Source organism: Brachycentrus maculatus, unplaced genomic scaffold (genome assembly GCF_059751285.1).
Source record: "Brachycentrus maculatus isolate JH-2025_06_01 unplaced genomic scaffold, ASM5975128v1 h1tg000086l, whole genome shotgun sequence".
In the NCBI taxonomy this organism is placed as follows: Eukaryota; Metazoa; Arthropoda; class Insecta; order Trichoptera; family Brachycentridae; genus Brachycentrus; species Brachycentrus maculatus.
Window position 1 is genome coordinate 2,113,773 of NW_028280840.1, and position 25,378 is coordinate 2,139,150.

Sequence of the window (25,378 nt, forward strand, 5' to 3'; positions counted from 1 at the left end):
TTGAGTATTATATTGTTACGACTAGTTCCTGAAACTACCGATGTTTCCATCTATGGGTTCATAGATAAAACGTAGTTTATATTTAAACCCATCTGTAGCTTCCGAAACTAAGCGTTACAATATAGTACTCAAATGGTAAAAATGTATATATACATATACGCACACACGCATATACTCACACGCATAATATTGAAAACAAACAATTTAAATTCATTAATTGATAATTTTTCATTTTAACAAACTAAGCCATAGTAAAATAATTAAATATATATTATTTTTGACATCTCATCAAAGATGAAGAAGAATATAGAAGTCTGGGCATTTACGGGGCTGACGACCGTCATAGGCTGGTTTAAGTGATCACTTTACACACGTGTAACATTCACCAATTCTACCCATTATTGACAACCACACTACTTAAATTCTTGGGAGCTCTATATATATGAACCAATTTTGAAACCTTGTTCATGAATCACTAGAACTTCATTAGAGACATCTATTGGTGAGATGTAAAGAAGCTTTTTACTAAGCAGAAACTCTTATATTAGTATGTGAGGTCCGGATCCTGGATTATAATCACACACATGAGAAACGCCAGAAAATAACGTTTTCATTTTTATTATTAAGCTTATAATTTGACCAGATAATTTATTTACAACATTTTGAGTGTGTCCAAATACTTGTTCACAAAGTCTGGATTATCTCCAATTGCAGGAGTTATTTTCATATTATTTTTTGACATCTCATCAAAGATGAAGAAGAATATGGAAGTCTGGGCATTTACGGGGCTGACAACTATTTGGACACACTCAAAATGATGTAAATAAATATATTGTTAATATTATATTGTCCAGTCTAATGAAAACGGGTTTTGGAGTCATATCATTCTTCATAAATTGTCGTATTAACGAAGTGGATTTTTCTTCAGAAATCCACGGAATACTTGATTTCAATTTGAAAGAATGATAATATTAAGAACTCGGTATAAAAGACGGGTTCAATATAAAGGGTGACTGTGGGATTTTGGGTGTAATATTATTCAGGGCTAGAGTATTCCATTATGTGAGTAAATTGTGGAGAAACCCTATTATATTTCAACACCATATTGATGCAAGTAATCTTTTACGCAATAAAATTTTAAAAACAACATTTTTTGTGTGTCCTAATACAAACCTAGGTTATCTCCAAATATGGGAGTTATTTAATATATTATTTTTTTGACGGTTCACAAATACAGATTATCTCCAAATAAAGGAGTTATTTATCATAATATGATTTTGACATCTCAACATAGATGAAAAAGAATATGGAAGTCTGGGGATTTACTGGGCTTACGACAGTCATAAGCTGGTTTAAGTGATCACTTTATACACGTGTAACATTCATTAATTCTACCCATGATTGACAACCACACTACTCGAATTTTCGGAAGTTCTATATATATATGATCCAATTTTAAAACATTGTTAAAATCACTATAATTTTCAATAGCGACATCTATGAATATTACACATGTGTAAAGTGAGCCTATGACGGTCCCGTTAATACCCAGACTTCCATATTCTTCTTCATCTTTTTTTTGCTAAATCGATATACCATATATGTACCTTGAGAATGTTTTTTTTTTTAAACTATTAATTAGGTATGATTTTGATATAAAAATTAAACACCATATTTGAGTTTATTGTTGTAAAACGACTGATTTCGATTTGTTTTTTTTTTTAAACTACAAATATTTTCATCGACATTTTTTTTCAGAATTCGCGAATCACACAATCAATTTTTTAACTCGTTCATACTTGAATTATCAAATCCGATCACATTTAAATACCAAGTTTTAAACAATTTTTAAAATTGATAAACATGTTTATTTGAATTCTGATAAATTATAAATTAATGGTATACTTTTCAAAATTCCCCACCCTTGCTTTTAACGTTTCCGTTTAACCGCCAACCCACCCTTCCAGCTTTTACTCCACCCACCCCTATTAGTAACTAAATTATTCGTTGCTTGAAAGTTTGTATTTAAACCTGTTGATGAAAGCATATGTAGTTATGGAAACTAGTCGTGCTTACATGAATGAACTCAAAAGGGGTCTCATACAAGTATTTTATTTTTATTTTTAAAGGCTAATTGATATGTCCTGCGCTTCAAGTATAAGTCTAAGGTATAAATAAACTGAATTTAACTTTACCTGTAATCAAAACTATGACCTCCTGCACACCTACCCTCATTCAGTGATTTTTAAAGTGAATCCGACTGTCAAATTCTACTTTTTTTTATATATTTTTAAAAATGTTGTCCTAATGTCAGTATATAACCACTCACTGAGATTTTTGGCTTTTAATTGGAGATCCCGGGTTCGATTTTTAGGAGAGTGGGAGGGCAAATAAATATAAGTGAATTTTTTCACTCTAATATGTATTAAATATAACCTTGCACTGGTACCTGAAGCGGAGGGCTGCTGGTACCTGAAGCGGAGGGCTGATCACCTTTCCTTCATGGGTCAACTATCAAGATAACACTGCGTTTATTTACCCTATGCACCATTGAGTGCATATAAGAGTATGAAGAAGAAAATAATAAATAATAAGTTTAAAACAGAAATACGTATTGGTTTTTTTATAATTTACAAAAATACTTGTATTTTTACTATTTCTATGAGCCTAAACGACTCATAATTAAAAACTTATTTCAAACTATGGTAGAGTGGGTTCGAACCTAGAAACACTGATTCGAGAGTCCACGACACTAACTACGGAACCACAACCCGACACAATCAGGACACATTAATTTATCATATTGTCATTGCGTGCATTTTTGCAGAGACCATGAATTTAATTTGCCGTTGTGCTGACAATTGGAGATTAATGAAGTTCGAATTTGCGTGTGGCAGGATGACAAGGCGTTTCCTCCGGCGCCCGACGTGACTGGCTGGGCGGGGGGCGCGGGGGGCGGGGCGCCGCCCTCCAAGGGGGCGCCGCCCTGGCCGCAGCCCATCAGCCAGAGCTCCAGCGCGACAGGCAGCTCCGCAAGTAAGTGATACAATGAATCTAATTTGGCAGCGCACGTTCAAAAACTGAAGTATATTTCAATCAGCTGTGAAAAGTTCGAAAGGGCATTACGACGTAGTGTGCTGAAATATATCTATTTTGCCAATCAATGGTACTTTTATTAAATCATTTTTATTTTTATATGAAAAAAAATCCTTTAATTAATTTTACTGTCGAACAACCATAAAATTATTTTTTCTCATCAAAGGTATTTATACATTTATATATATATATATATATATATATATATATATATATATATATATATATATATACATATATATATATATATATATATATACATACATATATATATATATATATATATATATATATATATATATATATATATATATATATATATACATATATATATATATATATATATATATATATATATATATATATATATATATATATATATATATAATATAAATAAATATATATATATATATATATGTATATATTTATAAATATAAATAAATATATATATATATATATATATGTATATATATATATATATATATATATATATATATATATATATATATATATATATATATATATATATATATATATATATATATATATATATATATATATATATATATATATATATATATATATATATATATATATATATATATATATATATATATATATATATATATATATATATATATATATATATATATATATATATATATATATATATATATATATATATATATATATATATATATATATATATATATATATATATATATATATATATATATATATATATATATATATATATATATATATATATATATATATATATATATATATATATATATATATATATATATATATATATATAAAAAATATATATATATATACATATATATATATAAACCTACTTTAGGGATAGTAGCTTGTAAAAATATATTTTAATTCAGTCATTAATAAAATATATATTTTTAATTTTAGTTAAACTTGGTTCAAACCACTATTTCTAAAAATCTATTGTGACTCGTGATTCAATACATATCACAAAATTAAAAAAAAGTAATTGTTTAAATTAAATATAAATGTTTAGATATTACTACAAACTGGTTGCCGAATCAATTCATGAAATTAATAATACATAGTTCTACGTACTTAAATTACTGAATCAAATAAAATAATTGAATGCGATGTTGTTCTTGCAAGCATTTTCATTAGATTTTTTTTGCTCTTTATTGTAATGAATGCTCAAAGTTAGAATATTTACTTTTAGCTTTTTGCTTAATCGCTAATTCCAGCACAAAAAAGAAAAACCTAATTACCATGGCTTCACGCTGAGTGTTGGCGTGATATATTTTTTCAGCTATGAAATTTAACAATATGCCTATCTTCTGTAGGTACAATGTATATATTACACGGTTTGCGTTGGAAAAGACATTTTCATTTTAATTTTCGAAAGAAATGTTAAAGGATTTTTTAATGGAATATCATAATAGGTTTTTGATATTTTAATTCAGAACTTTGGTTTTACTTCGAGATATAAATATTTTTATCCAAAATGCTTCGACTAGAATTATATTTTTAAGAAAAACGATTAAAATAATAATAAAAAATCAATTTTTTTCGTTTTTTAAATCAATAAATAAATGTACAATCATCTTATAAAAAACCAGTCCGCTCTTTAAACGCAAAGCTTACATTTCGAATCAAATAAATGGTACCTACTTAATAACGCCATATAATAAAATGCTCCCCTGTAAAATTTAAGCCCACGCGGATTGAACACGAGTCATGAGAGCAACAAAATGTGCCATTTTTCCGACACTTTAATTGTGAATCGATTAAAAGGAAATTGATTTTTCAATTTTCGATTTTTCAAAGCTGTGTGAAAAAAGTGTTCGTTTTATGCCATTCTTGAAACGTTTTACATTTAGACATATGAACGAAAATGAACGAAGTCTGGGTATTTACAGGACTTGCGACTCGTCAAAGGCTGGTTGAAATGATCACTTTACAAACGTGCAGTATTTATCCATGATTGACAAACACACGGAACTTCTAGATAAACGATCAATCTTATGGCACAGTACCTATGTGTCATGAGATTGATCATATATATATTTAGGAGTTGTGTGTGGGTGTGAATATACTACCCCTCGCGGCGGTATGTAAAACAGTTCGAAAAGGATCTTGCATACATTTTAAATGTTCTCTGTTTAATTAAAAGCCTACTCAAATCAACCGTTGATACTGTCGTAAAGTTCCAAACAAAAAGTAGTGTGGTTGTCAATAACGATTAGAATGGTGTGACTAGAATAGAGACAAGTCGTAAGCCCTGTAAATACCCAGATTATCGTATTCTTTATAATCTTGAAATGTCAAAATGTGACGTCAACAAACTTGGATACACCCAAAATGTTGAGAATACTCGGTATTAGAGAAACTTGCTTTCAACTTCGACTGAAATTTGTTATCATATTCTACAATTTTCGTATCAAGTAAGTATCCGCCTTCTGGAGATAAAATTATTAATATTGAACAGGTGGGAATCTCCTTACCTTGATTAACTTATGCCTAAAGTACTGGTTTGAAAACTACACTTTTTTATATATTGTAAAAATGTCAAATATACAAGAAAGGAAACGTTTTTTCTCAATTATAAGAAATTTGGATTGAAATAATTTTTCTTCAATGTTTTGTGTCAACAAATTTTTAATTTCAACAAAAGTTAAAATGTTTCAATCAATACAATTGATTTGTTGAATATGAAAATCTACCTTTATGTATATACATACGGATAAAAATTCTATAAATCCTTTTGAAAAACTTATAAATAACCCCTTCAAAAAGTTTTTTCCAGCTAAGTACGCTTGGGTGTCATAGAAATGATATGGGTTTTTTGGAACTTTTTGTCAGGTACTTGCATACATTGAGATTTATCAGCTATTTCTAGTCTAAAACGACGTATTACTTCCTGCTAAAGGGGCCATAACAGTGTTGATATATTTTTAAAGTTGTGAGGTAAATTTGACCCAAATATTTTTAATAAGCATGCATATTTTATTATAAATGTGTGTTTATTTTCAGGATATGGATACGTTATTCTATTTTTATAATTTTTTTAAAATATTTGATTTTAAAAGAAATTTTTAAAACTAAGATGATTTAACACTTTTTTTACATACTAGTCAGAATCTTCTTGGGCGACAATACAGTCCTTTAGTTGTTGGTTCTTGATTATAACTGTAAAAACTGTATAGAAACCTCAACCTGTCTTGCTCATAATGTAGAATACATAAAAATAACATATTTAAACTTCTTTTCTTTCTGTTAACCCCATGACCAACCCATGGTTTTTATTTAAAAAAAAATCAAGTTTTAAATGATCCAGTGTTTCAAATACTTGAAATCAAGTCAGGAGTCGGAATAATCTCGAATATGTATGAGGAGATACATGGATGTGGAAGAGGCAAAGATTGTTTGCAAAGATAGATTGGTGTGGTGTTCTGTTCTCTCTACCTACCTCTGCGACGTGATAGTTAAGATTGAATTCTCTCAAATATTGACAATGGATATTTGTGAATAGTGATGTGTAATACTTTAACTCTTAATGTTTTTACGGATATGTTCGTAATTTACCAAACAGTTACGGGGATACTAGTATCAAAAGAAGTGTAAATAATTGTGATGTATTCTAAATTATAAGCTAGACAGGTTGAGGTTTCTACAGTCATACGCAAGTACCGACAACTCAAAAACTGTATTTTCATCCAACAAGATCTGACCAACATTTAACAAAAGTGGTAAACTTTTTTTTTAACAATTTGATGTTTCACATTTAACTCAAATGCATTTTTTACTTAAATGTTAAATTTACTTTCCTCGTCTTAAGGGAGTTCGGTTTTCACTGACCAAGTATGAATGGTTAGGATAAGAGTAGTATCTATGGGGGAATGATGAAATGTGGGGGTGAGGATGAATAGGTGGTTTAAATATCTGAAGGGGGCTTGTATAAAGGCAGTGCACGCCTGTCTAAATCCATGAATTTTTACTAAAACTCAATAAATCTTTAACTTTTTGAGCTAAGCTTAACGACGCTGCACTGTTTTATCTCCCGCTTCCCCAGAAACATTCCAAGTAGGTTAAAGAATTTTTATGTTACATTTTTTCGGTTAATGTCTTTTTTAAACAAGACCGAAACTTTTCATCATATTTTTGAATCTATCTAAAATAATCACCCCGTTAGGTCATATAAAAAACGCCTGAAGAATATTATTTTTTACGAACATAATATTTCACAACGGATGCAATAAAGTATGAGAAAAAGTTAAATAAGAAGATTACTCCGGATAGGGAAAATTTATGTGAAATACGTCACAAATACCCAGACCATTTGAAAATATATATTTTGAATTCATTTTGCAATTGGCGGAAATCGAACCAGTTTCTCAGTCGAGTCAACTAGCCAAATAACCCACGACGCCTATCTCCGTGACAGGTAAAAACGTGCCGTTTTGAAAGAATTTTTTTTTAACTCATTGGCAGCGCCATCTGTTATCATAAAATACCCCGTATTAAACATTTCTTATGGTGAATAGCGTGCTTTTTGATATCTGCTAAAATTTTGCGTACACACAAACATTGTGAATTGAAATATATTTAAAATATGTGTTCTATCTTTTGCATTTAACCAGACTGAGCCACGGTGACCCATGGCTAGGTAGTATAAAAGATCAAAAGCAAAAAAAGGTGTTTTGTTGTTCTCAAATAGGAGTTAGGTACGTTGAATATTCCAACACTTCACTTCACATCTTTATAGGATCCACCCACCCGTGTTAAAAATAAACTTTTTAGTTGACAATTTTTGTATTTAATGGATATTACGCGACTAACGGAAGCTTTATAAATTCATAATTTTAACTGCCTAGCTCCGGCTAATTCGAAATTCAGTTAATGCGACTCCGGAAAATCGAAAGACTACATAATGTGGATAAATTACCTTAATAACACTAAAAAAGCCACTGAAAACATCATGCATCAACTTATCGTGATTTAACAAAAACATTTTTGTAGGGAGAATTTTTCCGATGTTGATCTTTTTGTAAAATAATTTCGAAACATTGGTATACAAAAAATAGACTAGAGTTTGGTTTTTTCGTATCGGAGAGGGTTATTGACTGCATATTAAAAGATGTAGATGACGTAAGTGAAGGAACTTGAGGTGAAAAACATGCCTGCTAAATGAGAAATAAAAAGGGAAGGTAAGTGGTATATTCAAGTGTTTAATTAAAAAAAAAACAACATGTCATATGTCATTCCACAAAGTTAATGCCGAATCAATAAATAATATAAAAGGGAAGGTACGTATAATTTGATAACATTGGGGCATTATCAAACTATGTGCAATATCAAACGTTGACAGTTTGATGATTCTCTGACAAGTTTAAACATTCTTGTAAAAAAGGTGATTCATTATTGTAATAATGAAGTAACATATACTATAGAAATCTGCAAAGTTAACGTTGATTTAATAAAAATATTTCAAGGCAAAGTTAAGTATTTTATGAACTAATATTTCGACGTTTTAGTACTTAAAACATCGAATGAAAGTTACAAAACTCATGTCTGTTTCTTATCTTTGTCATGTCTTTGTCCCATTCTTCTTCTTTTAATCCTTATCTGCACCCAGTGGTGCACAGGGTACTGCATCGTATTGACGCTGTAATGCTATATTGATCGTTCGTGGAATAAAAGCCTTCTTTTTATCAGTTCAGGGTGATATTAAGTAAATATGAGAGTAAAATCTCTTATTTATTTCCACTTCCTTCTGGGGATCGAACCTAGGACCTCTAACACGGTAGCGAAATGCACTAACTATGAAACTACAGAGGTAGACAGTATTGTACATGTTTGTAATATTTAATATCGACGTTCTATTATGGCAGAATGGATAATGTAACATATTGTTTAAAACAGGTTAAATAATAATCCATATTCAAATAATAATCTAAATAATAAATTTGGATAGTTTATATACCACAATTTTCATAAAATACTACCTCTGGGGTGCTTAGTAAAAAAATGTTTTTAATTTCACTCGCTCCTTTCAACAACATCATATATCAAAAAACTTGATTTTTCAGGAGATCGTTTTTAAAGTTTAAAACTATAATACAATGTATTAAAAATAAATATCAAGCTACTTATTGAACTTTTTCCTGTACAACAGATCTTTTTATGTAAAAAAAATCTGAATGGTTTTTCTCCATTTGAAAAATATCAAGCCACTTATTGAACTTTTTACTGTGCAACAGATATTATTAGGTAAAACCTGAAGGTTTTTTCTCCATTTGAAAAATATTTAGAAATTTAAAAAAATATATATTAAACAATACCTTTTCTTCAATATGCAAAAACAAAACTTTCTGCCCTGTAGCGGGTAAATATTAAGTTAAAAATATTCTTCTTTTGCTGGGATATAGAACATTTTCTGGTCATTCCGAAAACATATCCGTTATATCCGTTGATATATTTAAAACTTTTTATTTTACATCTTTTCATTCTCAAATACATTTTGTTCTTTATTACCCGAGATGTAGCATACCCAGTTAGTGTTTCCAACTACATTCAGTTACACAATACGTTCTCCTGGAGTAAAGCCATTACTATGAACCCGATAACATTCTCCAAGAACTCACAAATACGATGCCAGAGAAAATGTGTGACAAAGGGAAAGATTTTCTTTCGCGGACGAACGTACTCTAATGTATTTTTCGTCAGAAATTGAACAAATAACATTTTAAAATAGACGCCAACATCGTTTTGCTTTCTTCTGAATGATTTTATATACATTACCCAAATTGATTTACAATAATCATCATAAAAATGACTTAAATTTATTTAAAGGTGTTCTGCGTATATTATATAAAAAAAAATTGTGGTCAATTTTATTTTGAGTATCTCCAGGTTTAAAATTATTAACAATTTATTTTCATTTATCAGACTCTAGATTACTGACCCTACAAATAATATTAATATGGTATTTTATATGTAGGTGTCTCGACTTGAGAGGAAGCATCTATCGTTTTTGTACAATAGAAAATGGGTCTGTCTGACTATCGCAAGGCTTACGACCTGACCGTTAACTGGCTCGAGTGATCACTTTATAAACTTCTGTGACGTTCACCATTCTGTCTATTATTGAACATCCATATTGCACATTTTTTTAATAGATTAACTTTACTTACTTTACTCACTTAACTCACTTTACTCACATTACTCACTTCTCTCATTTCACTCAATTCACTCACTTCACTCAATTCACTCACTTCACTCACTTCACTCACTTTACTTACTTTACCTACATAACTCTTATTCTTCATAGCCTTATTCGTAGCTTAAAATAAAACTTCATTTATGTACACATGTAGCTTATTTCTTTTATCTTAGAAAATCACCATAAGCTACATTCCCATACATTCACACGCATATCATAAGGAAATTTCTAATTAAAATGTCTGGTCTTAAACAAACGCGTAATGTTCTCAAACAATATCTAATAAGCTTCGGTTTCCACGCGAGAACCTGCCGATCACTTAATTTATGCAAATTGAAGGAACGTATTTCGGAATAGTCAAAAGGTTCAAATAAACTGATAAGGTTGCGCGGATCCTTACGAAAGGGGAGATCGGTAATATATACACACCTGGCTGTGATAGTGTGATTGGTTTTAAATACATTAAGGAAAAAGCTGTATTTTCCTGAAAATATAAAATGATTACATGGTGTCTGGTATTAAAAAATATTCTGTCTACCAAACTATTTATTATGAAAAAAAACCTTGAACCTCATATGAGTTGATAGGAAAGAAGATAATGTGAATTATAAAGTACAAAATTTTCGAAGGTATTTTTTGCAAATACCGAGTATTCAGCTACAATTTCGTATTTGTACTAGCTTTTGTGGATATTTTACATGTTTATTTTTTACGCGTCTCATATAAACATGTATATTTACAATGTACAAATAACATAATTTATTATTTTTTTGATGAAAAAAATCGTCCTTGATAAAGCAGTGGTTGACATACTTGGCTACCATGCTGAAAATTTCCGGTTTGATTTCCAAGGGGGTGAAAATAAACATCGGTGTTTTTTCATTATTATATTTATTTTGCTCTGGACTGGTACCTGAAGTGCAGATCACTGACTGATTGATCGCCTTGCATTAATATAATAAACGAATAAATTAACAAAGCATCAATTTGATGCAATGCCTTATGCACATTTGGGTGGAAGGAAAAAGAAGAATGTCATAATTGTATTTTTTTAGTGATGAAAAATATTATGGGCTTAAAGACACTGACTTTGTTGTTATACATTTTTATTGATCGAATTGAATTGCATTGTATAAACCACTCATTTGATAATTATAAAATACGTAAAAACAATAAACGTTTCTTTGTAAAAATGTAAAATCATGATGATTGTATTAAAGATATTTTTTTGTGTGTAATGTAGAAAGGAGGCAGGTTCTCATGTTCCAATAAATAAGTACAAAAGCCAATAAAGATCATACACATTCTCTGTAAAAGCCATTCCACATAGTATTTTATTTTCTCCACAGAATATGTATTTTTATTACCGTATCGCATTAGTCATATTTCGAGACTGCTGAATCACACATCCAAATACGAGTGTGTAATATAATACTATACCCTACGTACGAGAGTATGTAAGTAATACATCCATGGCGTTTTACGTATGCCTTTAAAGCTTTTCCAGTGATGCGATGAATTTTAATTAAACGTGAGAATAACAAAAATGTTATTTTCAAAATATAACCTCGAACAATTTTGCAACAGCGACATACACGAAATTACAAATTATTTTCTACTAGGTATATTAAATAACATATTACTTATATGTACATATATGTATTACTGGAAAGTGAAACATAATGGAAAATTCCCTTTTCGCTTGTTGCTAATATCACATTCCCGTTCGTCATAAAAATAAAATGAAATAAATATGTAAAAAGTATTTAGTATCATTGTTATATTGCAACATTCCGTGATTCTCCATAATGGCAAATTATTCATCTTTATAGCGTTTGACTACCATGTTAGAGGTCCTGGGTTTGATTCCTAAGATCAAGGTAAGTAATATTGTATTTCACTCCAATATTTTTATGGACTGTTACCTGAAGCTTAAGACAAATCACTTTGCCTTTATATATTTTACGATCAACTTAACATTTCATCAATTTGATGCAGTGCCCTATACACTTTAAAGTGTGGATGAGGGTAAGAAGCAAAAGATGAAGACAATTTCGAAATCAAGTTGAATGTTTGATATTTGTTTTATAAATTTCATACCATAAAAGATATAAATTAAAAAAGAATATTTTATGTAAATAAAACCAGGAAAAACTACGCGTGATCAGGTATGTGAAATACTTGAAAGCGGTCGGTCAAGAATCCAAATAATCGGTGAGTATGTATGAGGCGATGCATGAATGTGGAAGAGGCGGAGAATGTTTGCAAAGACAGAGTAGTATGGCGTTTTTTTCACTCTGCCTACTCTTGCGGAGAAGAGGCGTGATGTTAAGTTAGTTACTCATAATTTTTTTTTTTTACAAAAAAATATGTTGAATGCTTAAAATCATTATATTGAATATGAATGCTTCTATATATGATCAGTTTTGCCTCAAAACCAATAATATTTGTTTAATTTTATTTTTTTTAATATTATCATATATGCGTACACTGCTTACAATTTTGAAGTAAACTAATAAAAAAGCTCATTGTTTGTAGAAAGTTGACGATGGATCATTAATAAAATGAATCTCCACTAGAAAGCATTTTTTTCGCTCGGACATTATAATTGGCCGAGAACATAACTTAAAACGGACGCATTAAAAGTTAACGTCGCATCATATTACTTTTATACCGAAACTTTTTAAGTATCACGCCGAGCAGACATATTGGAACAAAGCTAAGGCACGATAAAATGTAACAGAAACCGTAGTTTGCATAAATGAGAAACGAGAGTTTTTATGTATTAAATTTATGGGCCTACTCAACCCCGACTTCGGATGTTTGTAATGTGGGAAAGGCGAATAAAACCCGTGAAATGATCATTTGTTTTATGGGTCGGACCAACAGATGGCGAAACATACTGAATGCGAGTAGAACAAGCACACTTTTGCATCATCGTTCCGCTGCCAAAATTCATTTTGCAACGTTATTCTTACCACTTTATAAAAGTTCCGTATTATTTTTGATATCACAACATAGATGAAGAAGTATATGGAAGTCTGGGCTTTTTCAAGGCTTACGACTATCATAGGTTCGCTAAAGTGATCACTTTACACACGTGTAACATTCACCAATTCTACCATTGATTGACAACCACAGTACTCATTTCTTAGGAACTTCTAGATATATTGATCAAACTCATGACACAGTATGTGCGAGTTCACAACATCCATCTTTGTTGGAATGAGGAAAGCTTTTATTAAACAGACTCTTGCAATTTGCATGCGAGGTCCGAATTCTGGATTTTTTCACATAGGTACTCGATAAAACATGATTTTTAATTTTTTTATTTATCTTTTATTTTTATCAGTTATTTTACAACCACGCTATTTTATTTAAGCTTATAATTTGACCAGTTAATTTATTTTCAATATTTTGAGTGTGTCCGAATACTTGTTGATTTATGAACAAGTATTTGGATAGACTCAAAATGTTGTGAAGTTTCGTACGTTCCCCGTGAGAGCATTTTTTCCTCGCATCGCCTCTCAGATTCTTGCTCTAAAATAATGACTATATCGAGTGCCCTCATTCAGTTGTTAGGTTTAAGAGCAATGGTTCCCAAATTTTTTTGGTCCATGGACCCCTTTACACATTGATGATTGATTTTCATAAATTGATGACTTGGATGAGCCTGATGGGATGTTGGGTGTATTTATATCCGGCTTATGTTTGTGAGTAGAAACCGCAAATCCCCACTAGTACTGTAGTCGGTTTCTTTTTTGTTGTTGATAAATGTCTTCTTGTATCGAAATCGGAAAACAGTCCTTGAAACAAGGTTTTAAAGGCCTAAATTCCAATTTCTGCCCGTTCAGTGTCTTATTTCAGATAAAAAATAATAATAAGATTCAGGAAGATGAGAATCTACAGTCAACGTAATTTTATTTTTAAATTTAGGTAATAATTTATAGATTCTTATTTATTATAACTTCCATATTGATTTAAATGTGTAGCAATTTTTACTTATATTAAACAATGCGCGGACCCCCGACGTTGTTCAGGGACCTCCAAATAAATTCTAATTTTCCACGTCCCCCCTGAATGATCCCGTGGACCCCTGGGGGTCCGTAAGGACCACATTGGGAACCACTGTTTTAGAGTACGAGACAGACTTTACGGTATCTACAACACAATGCTGCATAGCTCAAAATATAAAAATATTATATTTCAAGATAATCCCTAGAATTTAAGTAGAACGAAGAAGTTTCGCTAATCTTACAGGAGTAGGGAATTAACCAATTACTCTGGAGACATCTCGACCATCTGCAGACATTTGATATTTTCCCAAGCTAGTCGCTTTTCTTATCCGACAGATCGGAATTTCGAGAGTAGATGCTATCTTTCTACGTATCGGAAATACCTTGAAGCTAGAATTCTTTAAGTGCCTTTTTATAACTCTTTCTACATAATGTATAAGTTTTGACGGATTTTGTAACAGTTCGTCTGAAATAAGTATGGCAGATTCTTTGGAAAATACGTCACATTACGTAAGTAAATATATGTACTTACATAAGTGAAAATAAAGTATTATTTTCAAATTTTTTTGACATCTCAACATTAATGAAGAAAAATATGCAGGTCTTGGTATGTACAAGGATTATGACAGGTCATAGTCTAGTTAAGTGATCACTTAACACACGTGCAACATTCGCAATTCTACACATGGTTAATAACCACACTACTCACCTTTCAATTTTACACACCTTTCCTTGATTTTTTTCCCACACAATGAATGTATCATTGAAAACAGTACAGTAAATGTGTAAAAATCCCTTACCCGTAGAATTTACCTTGTATTTATAAGCAGGGTGCAAAAAAGGGGGAAAAATCAAACTACTCAATTTTTTGGAACTCCTACATGTATCATCAATCTCATGACGATTCATGATTGAGTTCCCAGCAGCCGTCTATGGTTGGATTGAGAAAGGTTTTATTAAGCAGAAAACCTTTTAATTGAATGTATGTAATATTCAAACCCCGGATTATTTTAACATACTGGGAAATGCCTGGATTTTATTTTTATATGCAACTCATAAATTGACTGGTTGAATTGATTTTTATTAACATTAAGGGTATGTTGGAGAAAACCCACATTTGTGAATAAGTATTTGGACACAGCCAAAATATTAGAATTTTTTTAAATTTTCAAGTTGAATCAATAAAAAAATTGGGTGAAAATATTGAGCAAAACCTACACCAACACATTATGTCGGAGCTTTTGTGAATCATGTTTATATTTTATATCCGGAAGTAATCAATCTTGTTGACTTTATTATTTAATTTTGGATAAAAAATGTTCCAACTCAATTTACGTTGCGTATATATTTGTTTGATGGCTCCTTGCAGCTTAGAATGTTTTTAATTACAATATGATGAAATTTTAGAAAGTAATATATTCCGAAAGCTCCGAGTAATTTTATATCAAAAATGTAAACATGCGGCTGTTTGCTTATAAGATTTTCCAATACACTTATATGCGAAAAATTTCGTCGGTCGGCGAAAGAAATATTTAACAAGGAATTTTCATTTGAAGCACAGGGTGGGATTTATGGATTTAGAATTTTCGTTCGGGCGTTTCGATATATGATTTACAATTTTTGAAATTAACAATGAACCGGAAATAAAAATAGCATTAGTAAGTAAAAAAATATCAAAAGGCAATGATTTTCCTTAACTAGTCAAATTATAAACTAAAATAAAAAAAAATCAAAAGGATATTTTCTAACGTTTTTCGAGTATGTGAATATATAATACAGGATTCAGACTTCACATACAAAGGAAAGAGATTCTGCTCAATAAAAAGCTTCTTACATCCCACCATAGATGTCTCTAGTGAATTCGAACACTTTGTTTTGAGTTTGAATATATTTAGTTTCAAGAATATGAGTAGTGTGGTTGCCTTTCATGGGTAGAATTGGTGAATGTTACACGTGTGTAAAGTGATCACTTGAACCAGCCTATGGCGGTCGTAAGCCCAGTAAATGCCCAGATTTCTATATTCTTCCTCATCTACATATGTTGTTATTAAATATCAACTAAGATTTATTACATTAAATAAGTGAGATCTTGTACGTAAATTTAGAAGAGTGAAATTTCCTTAGCAGCTGGAAATTATTAAATAATTTTATGAAACAGAGTTAAATTTCATTTCTATGTTTAACATTAATAGAATTATTTTCCGAACCTCATTTTATCATTTCAGCAATACGGTAATTAGGCTTCTGAATTCACTTTTAATAAACAATCAAGTTTCTGACAAAAGCCTACCGAGTTCCGAGATAAATAGGAAGTAGATATTTCAACAGATTTTGTTAAGTTGACATATTCACGAAGCTAACTCATTGCTTAGTACTGTTTATAATTTTACTCCAACTTTCATCAGCCCTCATATTTACTTGATAGACCTAATTAGGTAGGTAGTAATTAATTAAATTTTTTAACGTATTCGTATTGTTTGTGAATTTGATAAATAAGTACAAACGAACTCAATGAAGTTCCAACTGTTATTAATATTATAATAATACGACAACTTTCAAGCCTTTTCTACTTTTATTTCGTTTGACCAGCGACCCGGTTTCATCGTCACCAAAATCACCGGTCTAATGATGTCGGTAACGACGACCATCGGTCAAATAAAATAGTTGTAGAAAAAGCTGAATCTGTTTTGTTATGAATAAAAATTCAGTTGTAACAAAAAATATTATCCAACAAAACATTAAGAAAATTATGAATTTTATTTGGAAAAAAGAATTTCAAATATTTATACACACACACACATACATACATTAGAAGATAAATCGAAATCAGTGAACTTGAAAATATATGTTTATATATTAAGTACGTATATATAATGAGTTCACATCCGTAGCGTAGTGGTCAGCGCGTTTGTATACCGTGCTGGAGGTCTCGGGCTCGATTCATAGGGAAGTCAAAATAAATATAGGTGATTTTCACTCTCATATTTATTTTATATCACTCTGGACTGGTACAAGAAACGCTGGACAGATCACCTTGCCTTCATGCAATCAACGCTTAAGATAATACTGTGTCGCTTAAATGTAGTTCCCTATGCACCATTGGGTGCGGACAAGGGTTAAAAGAAGAAGAATTTAATCAGTACTGGTATATTTATATTAAAATAAACTGAATAAAAAATTCAGTTTTTACTTCACTCAATTCAGATATGAATTGTCAATTAAAAGAAGTTACATTTTTTACATTGATAAGTCGAATTTGAGGCAATCAATTCGTCATTTCTACAGCAAAATTATTTCGAACGAGATACCACGTCAGCGGAAAAAATTGAAATGAGATATTTGAGGTCAAGGGTTTTATTTCCCTCTTCGCGATCCACTCTACTTTATGTAAATCGATATTTCATATATCGTTCGATATATTTATGACAGACTTTTTGAGTTTTTTGTTTTTCAGAATATCTTTCACATTAATACATAATTTCAACGGTATGTTATTACATTAAGGAGTGGTAACTCCTTATCATTCACCGTTCACTTTGTGTATTACTAATGTAAAAATAATGTTAATATTTTAAGTGGTAGGTATTACACAAAATAAACGATCAATGATAAAGCAATCGGATTATTACCTTTGGTTTTATTTCCATTATTTTTCGTTTCTAAAACTGAATTAAGTATACTTGAAGTGATTTCAGTTAACAAACACTTACATTTTCAAGTCTCCGCATTTAACTAATATGTAAAAATTATTATAAAAATATATCTTCTTCCATTAGAGACTTTATTAGCAGTATCCAAGTGACATAAGCATATACAAGTACGGGTATACAACCCCGGTTGACATAGCTATTGCTGCTTTGCTCCTTTTTCTATCAACTAGCAGTAATCCATCACTCGGAACTCCTTCAATACGTCATCTTTAACCCTTCATATATATTCCACTCCTCTCTCAGATGGAGGGAGGATACGGGTTAAAAGTTGATTTGAAATATTATATACTTATAACATACATTAATAAAAAAATGGTAAAAAAATAATAGTACAAAGAACAAAAACGGATTTTATGGAATGTATTATGCCTATTATATGTTTAATTATATTACATTCGTAAATTTCTACTAACTTTTTTTTATTAAATCATAAATTGGGTTGTCCGTGTTTTAAAAAATATTTTGATGTAATTCATTCACATAATGTGGTCTTTCAATTTTATGGGTCACATTAAGTAGATTACAGCTTAACCGGAGCCTAGCGGTTAAAAATTATGACTTCATTAAGCTTCCGTTTCTCGCGTAGTATCCATTTAATACTTAAATTGTCATCTAAAAAGTTTTTTCTTTTAATATACCAGTGGGGCGATCCTGAGCGCCATATCTGACACATGTAAATGCGAAATATCAATTGAACTCTTTTGCTATTCAGTAAACGCTATTTTTTCATTTTAACGGTAACTTGCATTCAGTTACATAAAATAAAAGCATATCAGTGAAAGCTCAATTGGCAGAATACAACGGAATCATAGTACAAAACCCAATGTGTAGTATTGAAGCGCAGAGGCAGTCAAAGAAGAGTGAAAAAAGACTGAATGCAGTCAAATGCTATTTTCCAGGTGAATGTGCGGCAAAAAGATGTTTGTTACATGTTTGAATGGTGAAATAAGGTAAGAATGAAGGAGAAGGCTAAGAGATAAGATCAATAAAATTAAGAAAGGTGTTTTGAGATGGTTTGAACATGCGAGGAAAAAACAGTAAAATAATTTTATGCAGTAAATGATTATGGAAATAGGAGCAAAAGACCAATGAAAACTTTGGCATAAACAATAATTTCAGACGGAGTCCAAATGATTTGTGGGTATGAATGAGAAGATGCATGAATGTGGAAGAATCTAAGATTGTTTCAAAATATTGAGTGGTGTGGAGTTCTATTCTCTCTGTCTACCCTTTGCTGGGAAGCAACTAGATGGTGAGTTAGTTGGCGCTAGCTTCCTGATAAGCGGATTGACGATTGGATTCAACTACGCCAAGTCGTTAGATATATCTTAATTGTCAGTCAACTGTATCATCATAAAATGTGAATAATTTTAACATCGACTCTTTTCCCTTTTGAACTTAATCTTTCGGTTGAAAATGTACTTTTTTCTTTCATTTCATTTCCTCCCATTCCCTTCCTACAATCTCGCTGACTTTTCAACAAAACGAGGTTGATTTTTAATGCTGAAGTAACGCAATTAAATATCGTAATTAAACGATAAATCAAGTTAACGAATCTAGAGCCATTATATTTATGATACCAAATATTTTAAATTCCATTTGCATATAACAGAGATTCATCTAGTCTGTAATTAAGTTCTCTATGATTCTATTTATATGTCGAAACAGAGAAGAAGATTTCCTGTTACATAAAATCATAATGACTGGTCTGTCTTCTTTGATTATCCGCCTACGTAGTGTAGTAGTCAGCACGTTTGACTACCTATCTTGAGGTTCTGGGTTCGATTCCTAGGGGGTTAAAAACAATTTTTACTCTCACCTTATGACTAGGGCTAACCACTTATCTTTCGTATATTGAAAGATCATGATAACACTGATTCTATACGCTGCAGTGCCCTATGGACCATTTTGAAGATAAGAGTAAAAAATACAGGTTAAATAAAAATAACAAATAAAAACAGTTTCATCTCCTTCCTTTTTTTAGTATGTGAAATAATTATAAATATTCGTACTTTACATGAAGTTTAAGATAGGTAGCAGCAATGATTTTTGTATGTGTAATATAGCAACGTTTGTCAAATTGAATACATTTACGTCTTGTAAAATTCGGTTTTTCAATAATGGGTCTAATAATGTAGGTGAGTGATTAATTGATAGCTCAAACCAATGCCAGGTCGTAAGTTCTGCAAATATTTTGAATTTTGTATTCCCCTATCAAGAACTTATTTATTTGTAACGAGTCACCAATCTATGCGTGTTGAAACAAAGAAAATAGGTACCTTTTACACACTTGCCTATTATTCTTTATTTGTATTATTTTCGTTTAAAAATAAAAGATATTTAAAAATACTCCATTTAGACAGAATGTGTTTTTTTTACTATTTAAAGGTACGTTTTTAGAATATGTGGCATTTTTTTCTCGAGGAAAAAAAGGTAATTTTTTATTGTTTCAGCCAAAATATAAAAAAAGAAAATAAGCTACGACGTTTTTTTTGTACCATTGTAAGATACAAATTAAGGCGATAGGATTACGTTTTTTAACATTCCAATTCAAATCCTCTCTAAACACAAGTATCTTCTTTATTAGAGAGGTAGAATCGTTTACCAACTATTTTGTATTATTTAAATATGTATTTTGTAAAAAAAACATAAATTAATGTTCATTAAAATATATTCATGTACCGCTTATTCTTGGTAAATTATTATTTGCTTGTTGTAAACGATTTGGTTGGCTTTTCATTAAGTCATTGAACAACCAGTTGAGTTATTAATTTATTTTAATAAAGTTAACATTCCAAAATTTATCAACAATTTTCAGATCTTTCTCATTTTCAATTTAATTATGATCCAAATAAGTTTCATTTTGCAATATAATATAATACGAGTATAATATATATAATGAGTATAATACGAGTACTAATTTACGAAAATAATTTCAACCAATCTCAACCTTTTTTCATAAATTGTCTTGATGTAGAATCAAATAAGTTTGACGGTTCAAAAGTAACAAAATAATTATATTTGTATTATATTGGTCCATGTGTGGATATTTATGATAATAAAATGCCGAATTTACAATTTTATGCTACGAGTTTTCGTTAGTAAATTTGCCGTGCACATAATACTAGCACTTTTATACCCTCGCGTATGTTCCAGCGTAGGTTATAACATGTCGAAATAAGGAAGAAATTTTCTCGTTACTCCTTCAGGAAATCGAAACGGGTTAGGAACGTGAGACATATGGTACCATTGTTTGGAATTAAACAGAAAGTTCATTAGTAACTTAGACTTGCGAAAGGACTTTGGGATAAATTATCCTTCCCGGCTGCAATGCTTTATCAAAATGAAACTTTTAACATATAAAAATACTTTTTTATGTTTTTAAAACACAAAACAAATAGTGATCAAAATACCTATAAAATAAATGTTTTCTATCCACAAATATGAAAACAAAAAAATATGTGAGTTAAACACTTTGTATTATACAAAAATACTGATGTTACCTCCACAAGATTTTTTTAAATCAAGATTTTTATTAAAAAAAAAAGAAGTTAAAAGATTGATATAATGACGAAAGGGCTAGCGATCTGTCATTGACTTGTTTAATTGATCACTTTATCCAACATTCACTATTTTTCACCGAAAATAATTGATGTGGTTTGTATGTATATTTTATTTTACATTCGAACATTTGATTTAAAAATAAAAACGGTTTTTTGATAAGATCAGGGGCAGGGAACCTTTTTTATTTCAAAAGGCCAGATTCATTTAACTAATTAAGCATTAGAATACGTTTATCAAAAATTCAAGTCAATTTATCAACTGATTTTCGAATATTGCTGACACAGTCATTTGCAAACTGATTTTTTTTTATTTACAAATTATGTGCTTTTAAAGTGGCATAAGTGAAAAATAATAAAAAACAAGTGTTTTTCTTTAACAATTTCTTTGATAAAAGAAAAACACTTCGTTTTTTACCACTTGAGTTTTATTATTCTATAATAAAACTCAAGTGGTAAAAAACGAAGTGTTTTTCTATAATCATTGTAACATGTCTTACCACAAAGTTAATGCCGAAACAATAAATAAAATAACAATTTCTTTCACAAAGTCAAAGTAGCCAAGGCCACAAGTTCCTTACCCCTTGATTAGACATTTAAAAAATAATTTTTTTAATTAGCATTCAAATCTTTCTTCAAAAATATTAAATTCCATCTCAGAATTGTTTGTTTTAAAACAAATTTAAAATATTTTACGTAATTCAAACAATCTTGGTATCTCAGCATACGCGATGAATTAGCTGTGTGGAATGAAGTGTTTCTTGCTAATTAAAATGTTTCACGAAGGATTTTCATCCATATGAATGTGGCAGGTTACAGTGAATTAAATATAAAATTGAATACGTGAATAGAATATGTATATAAATCTTTATTGGAAACTAAACGATGATTTAATTATTTGGCGATTAAAAAAATCAATGATCTCAATGTTGGAATTTTATTTTTGGTATTTAAATATTACAATTAAATTTTATCCTTTGAAGTAAATTGCAAGATTGTTTTTAATAGATGAATTCTATTTCTTTATATTTGTCGTCAATAAAATAAAATATGAACTTATTCGTGTGCAAATATAAAAACGTTCAGTATATTAATTTAATTAAAAACACGTTAAAGGATGAAAGTTCATATCAATTTTAACGTAAAATGTATTCTTCCAGTACTTCGAGATTAATAAGATATCCTTTCTATTATTGCTTCCCTTTTGTACACGAAGAAAAATGATACTCCTTAAATTGTAAGAACGGGGAGTACATGGGCACAATGAGTTTGAAAGCTAAGTTAATCTTTGGATAAAATTGTTTCTCTTTGAGAAAATGTCAAGGCAAATATTTTCAGTGTATCGAGAGGCCTTATTCCTTCAGAAATTCGGGAAATGAATTTTCTAGAAGATTAAGGTCTCATATGTAACGCAAACTGAGGAAAGTTTCACTTGTCCCACGTGTCATGCAGGAACTGTACGGACTTCGGACGAACTGATTTATGGCGGGGTCCGGGTTAAACACCATCAATTCCCCTCTTTATATTTTACCTTTTACCTATAAAATCAAAGGGTAATGTTTCAAGGTTTGAAGCCTACCTACAAACCGGGCCGGGTTTATGTTATGATTTTTATTTCTCTTTCCCTTCTGTTTCCGTGTGGTGTATCTACTTACCGCTTACTGCTTTGAACAGAACTATTTTGCAATCACTTTACTTTTTAAGCAGTGTAGCTAACCCAGACCTTATATGAAATCATGAATCATAAAAAGCGGTTGATTAATAAAAAATAATAATTCGAATGCATAAAAAACTTGTAGGAGACCACTTAGACTTTATTAATATGAACATGTCTACATGTAGTATTGATAACTACAAAAATTCTCGTCAACAAGTTTATATTTTTAAGAACTACAGATTATTTTATTTTCAAACCTGTTGCTGGGAACATCCTACAGATTTTAAAACTACTAGATTTTTAAACTACTGTGTCTATTAGTAAACTCAAAAGCAGTAATAAACGTACATACGTTAATTTTTAAATATTGAACTTCAATCATCATGTTACTCTACAAAGTTTTTGCCATATCAGTAACTGAGCAGATCTTTTATTTTTTAACAGTTTATTTAAATTATTATTTTTAAATACCACTATTTATTCAAAAACCTATATGAAATTATCTGATTTGACACTTGTTTCGATATACTCCATATTATTTTCAAATATTTGTGTAATTTTGAAAATCTACAGGAAATTCAAATACAAATTAAATTTCGTGTGTGAATTTTTATTTGTCGCTTAGAATATTTAAATTCTAACATCAAATGTTGGATGTCCAATCATGATCAGAATAGTGAGTATAAAGTACATGTTTAATGTGTTATTGTAAAGTGATAACTCCAACCAGCTGATGACATGTCGTAAGTATTATTAATGCCCAAACTACGATCACTTCAAAATTAATTTTCATCCCTAATAACTCATCGAAAATGTATTATGTTTAATATTCTGGTTTATTTAACAAATTTTAGACATTTTCCTAAAGGTTTATATCTCCAAACCCTCATCCGCACCCGATGGTGCATAGCTCACTGCATCATATAAACGCATTGATCGTTACTCACATGAAGGCAAGATGATCACTCCTGCGCTTCAGGGATCAGTCCAGGATAATAAAGATAAATAGAGTGATAAAATCACTTTTATTTATTTGACCTCATTTGGAAATCAAACCCGGGACCTCCAGTACGATAGCCGAGTGTGCTGACCTCTACATTACACTATGGAGGCGGATGCGGTCAGTTAATTAATCGACATATATTTTATTATTTTTTGACATCTCATCAAAGATGAAGAAGAATATGGAAGTCTGGGCATTTACGGGGTGACGACCGTCATAGGCTAGTTTAAGTGATCACTTTACACAGTGTAACATTTACCAATTTGTGAACAAGTATTTGGACACACTCAAAATGTTGTAGACATATATTATATTAGCATATTTGCTACGGTTAATAGTTTCTGCATTATTATCATGGTCTTCTTCTTAGTCTGAACCTTATTTGTGCCCAAGCACCGCATCTGATTGACGCGGGGTTAACAAGATCGCAATAAATTATGTGTAGGCAGTACGATCAGTCCTGCGTTATAGATCTTGAATATAGGAATGAAATATGTGTTACGGGGCATAGATGACGGAAGTGAAAGACATTACTGCTATATGGAAAAGGAAATAGAGGATGAAATGTCGGGTTGTGGTCCCGTGGTTAGTGTCGCGGACTCTTAAATCAGAGTTTCTCGGTTCGAACCCACTCTACTACAATTTGATACATATTTCTAATAATGAGCCGCTTAGGCTCACAGAAATAGTACGAATATTAAATAATAAAAACACAAATATTCTCTTAAAAATAAAAATAAAAAAAGAAAATAAGAATAATACTCTTATTAAAATAATGAATATAAATTATACATTGTCAATATGCACAAGTAGCTTTGAGTCAAACTTTATTTGTATTTATAAATCACAGCAAAAACTTTACACAAATCAATATAAACACAACATAATTATATTTCCACTTTTTTTTTAAATTTAACTAACCATCACGCCTTTACCGAAGGAGTAGGCGGAGAGAATAGAACGCTACACCACTCTGTATTTGCAAACGTTTTTGCTTATTCCACATTTAATCTTCTTCCTTCATCTTCTCATATATAGCCGCCGATTATTTTATCTTCTGATCACTTTCTGACCAGTATTTGAAATACATGATCATGCCAAGTTTTTTTGGTCT

At 30.4% G+C, this 25,378-nt stretch overlaps 1 protein-coding gene across 1 annotated transcript in view; it reads left to right on the forward strand.

Moving 5' to 3' along the window:
• Positions 1 to 25,378, forward strand: part of LOC148310874 (uncharacterized) — a 113,687-nt gene that overhangs the window by 17,898 nt on the left and 70,411 nt on the right. The window contains exon 4 of the mRNA XM_088257633.1: positions 2,898 to 3,036. Within this exon, the coding sequence (XP_088113759.1) occupies positions 2,898 to 3,036 (139 nt within the window). The remainder of the gene's footprint in view (positions 1 to 2,897; positions 3,037 to 25,378) is intronic.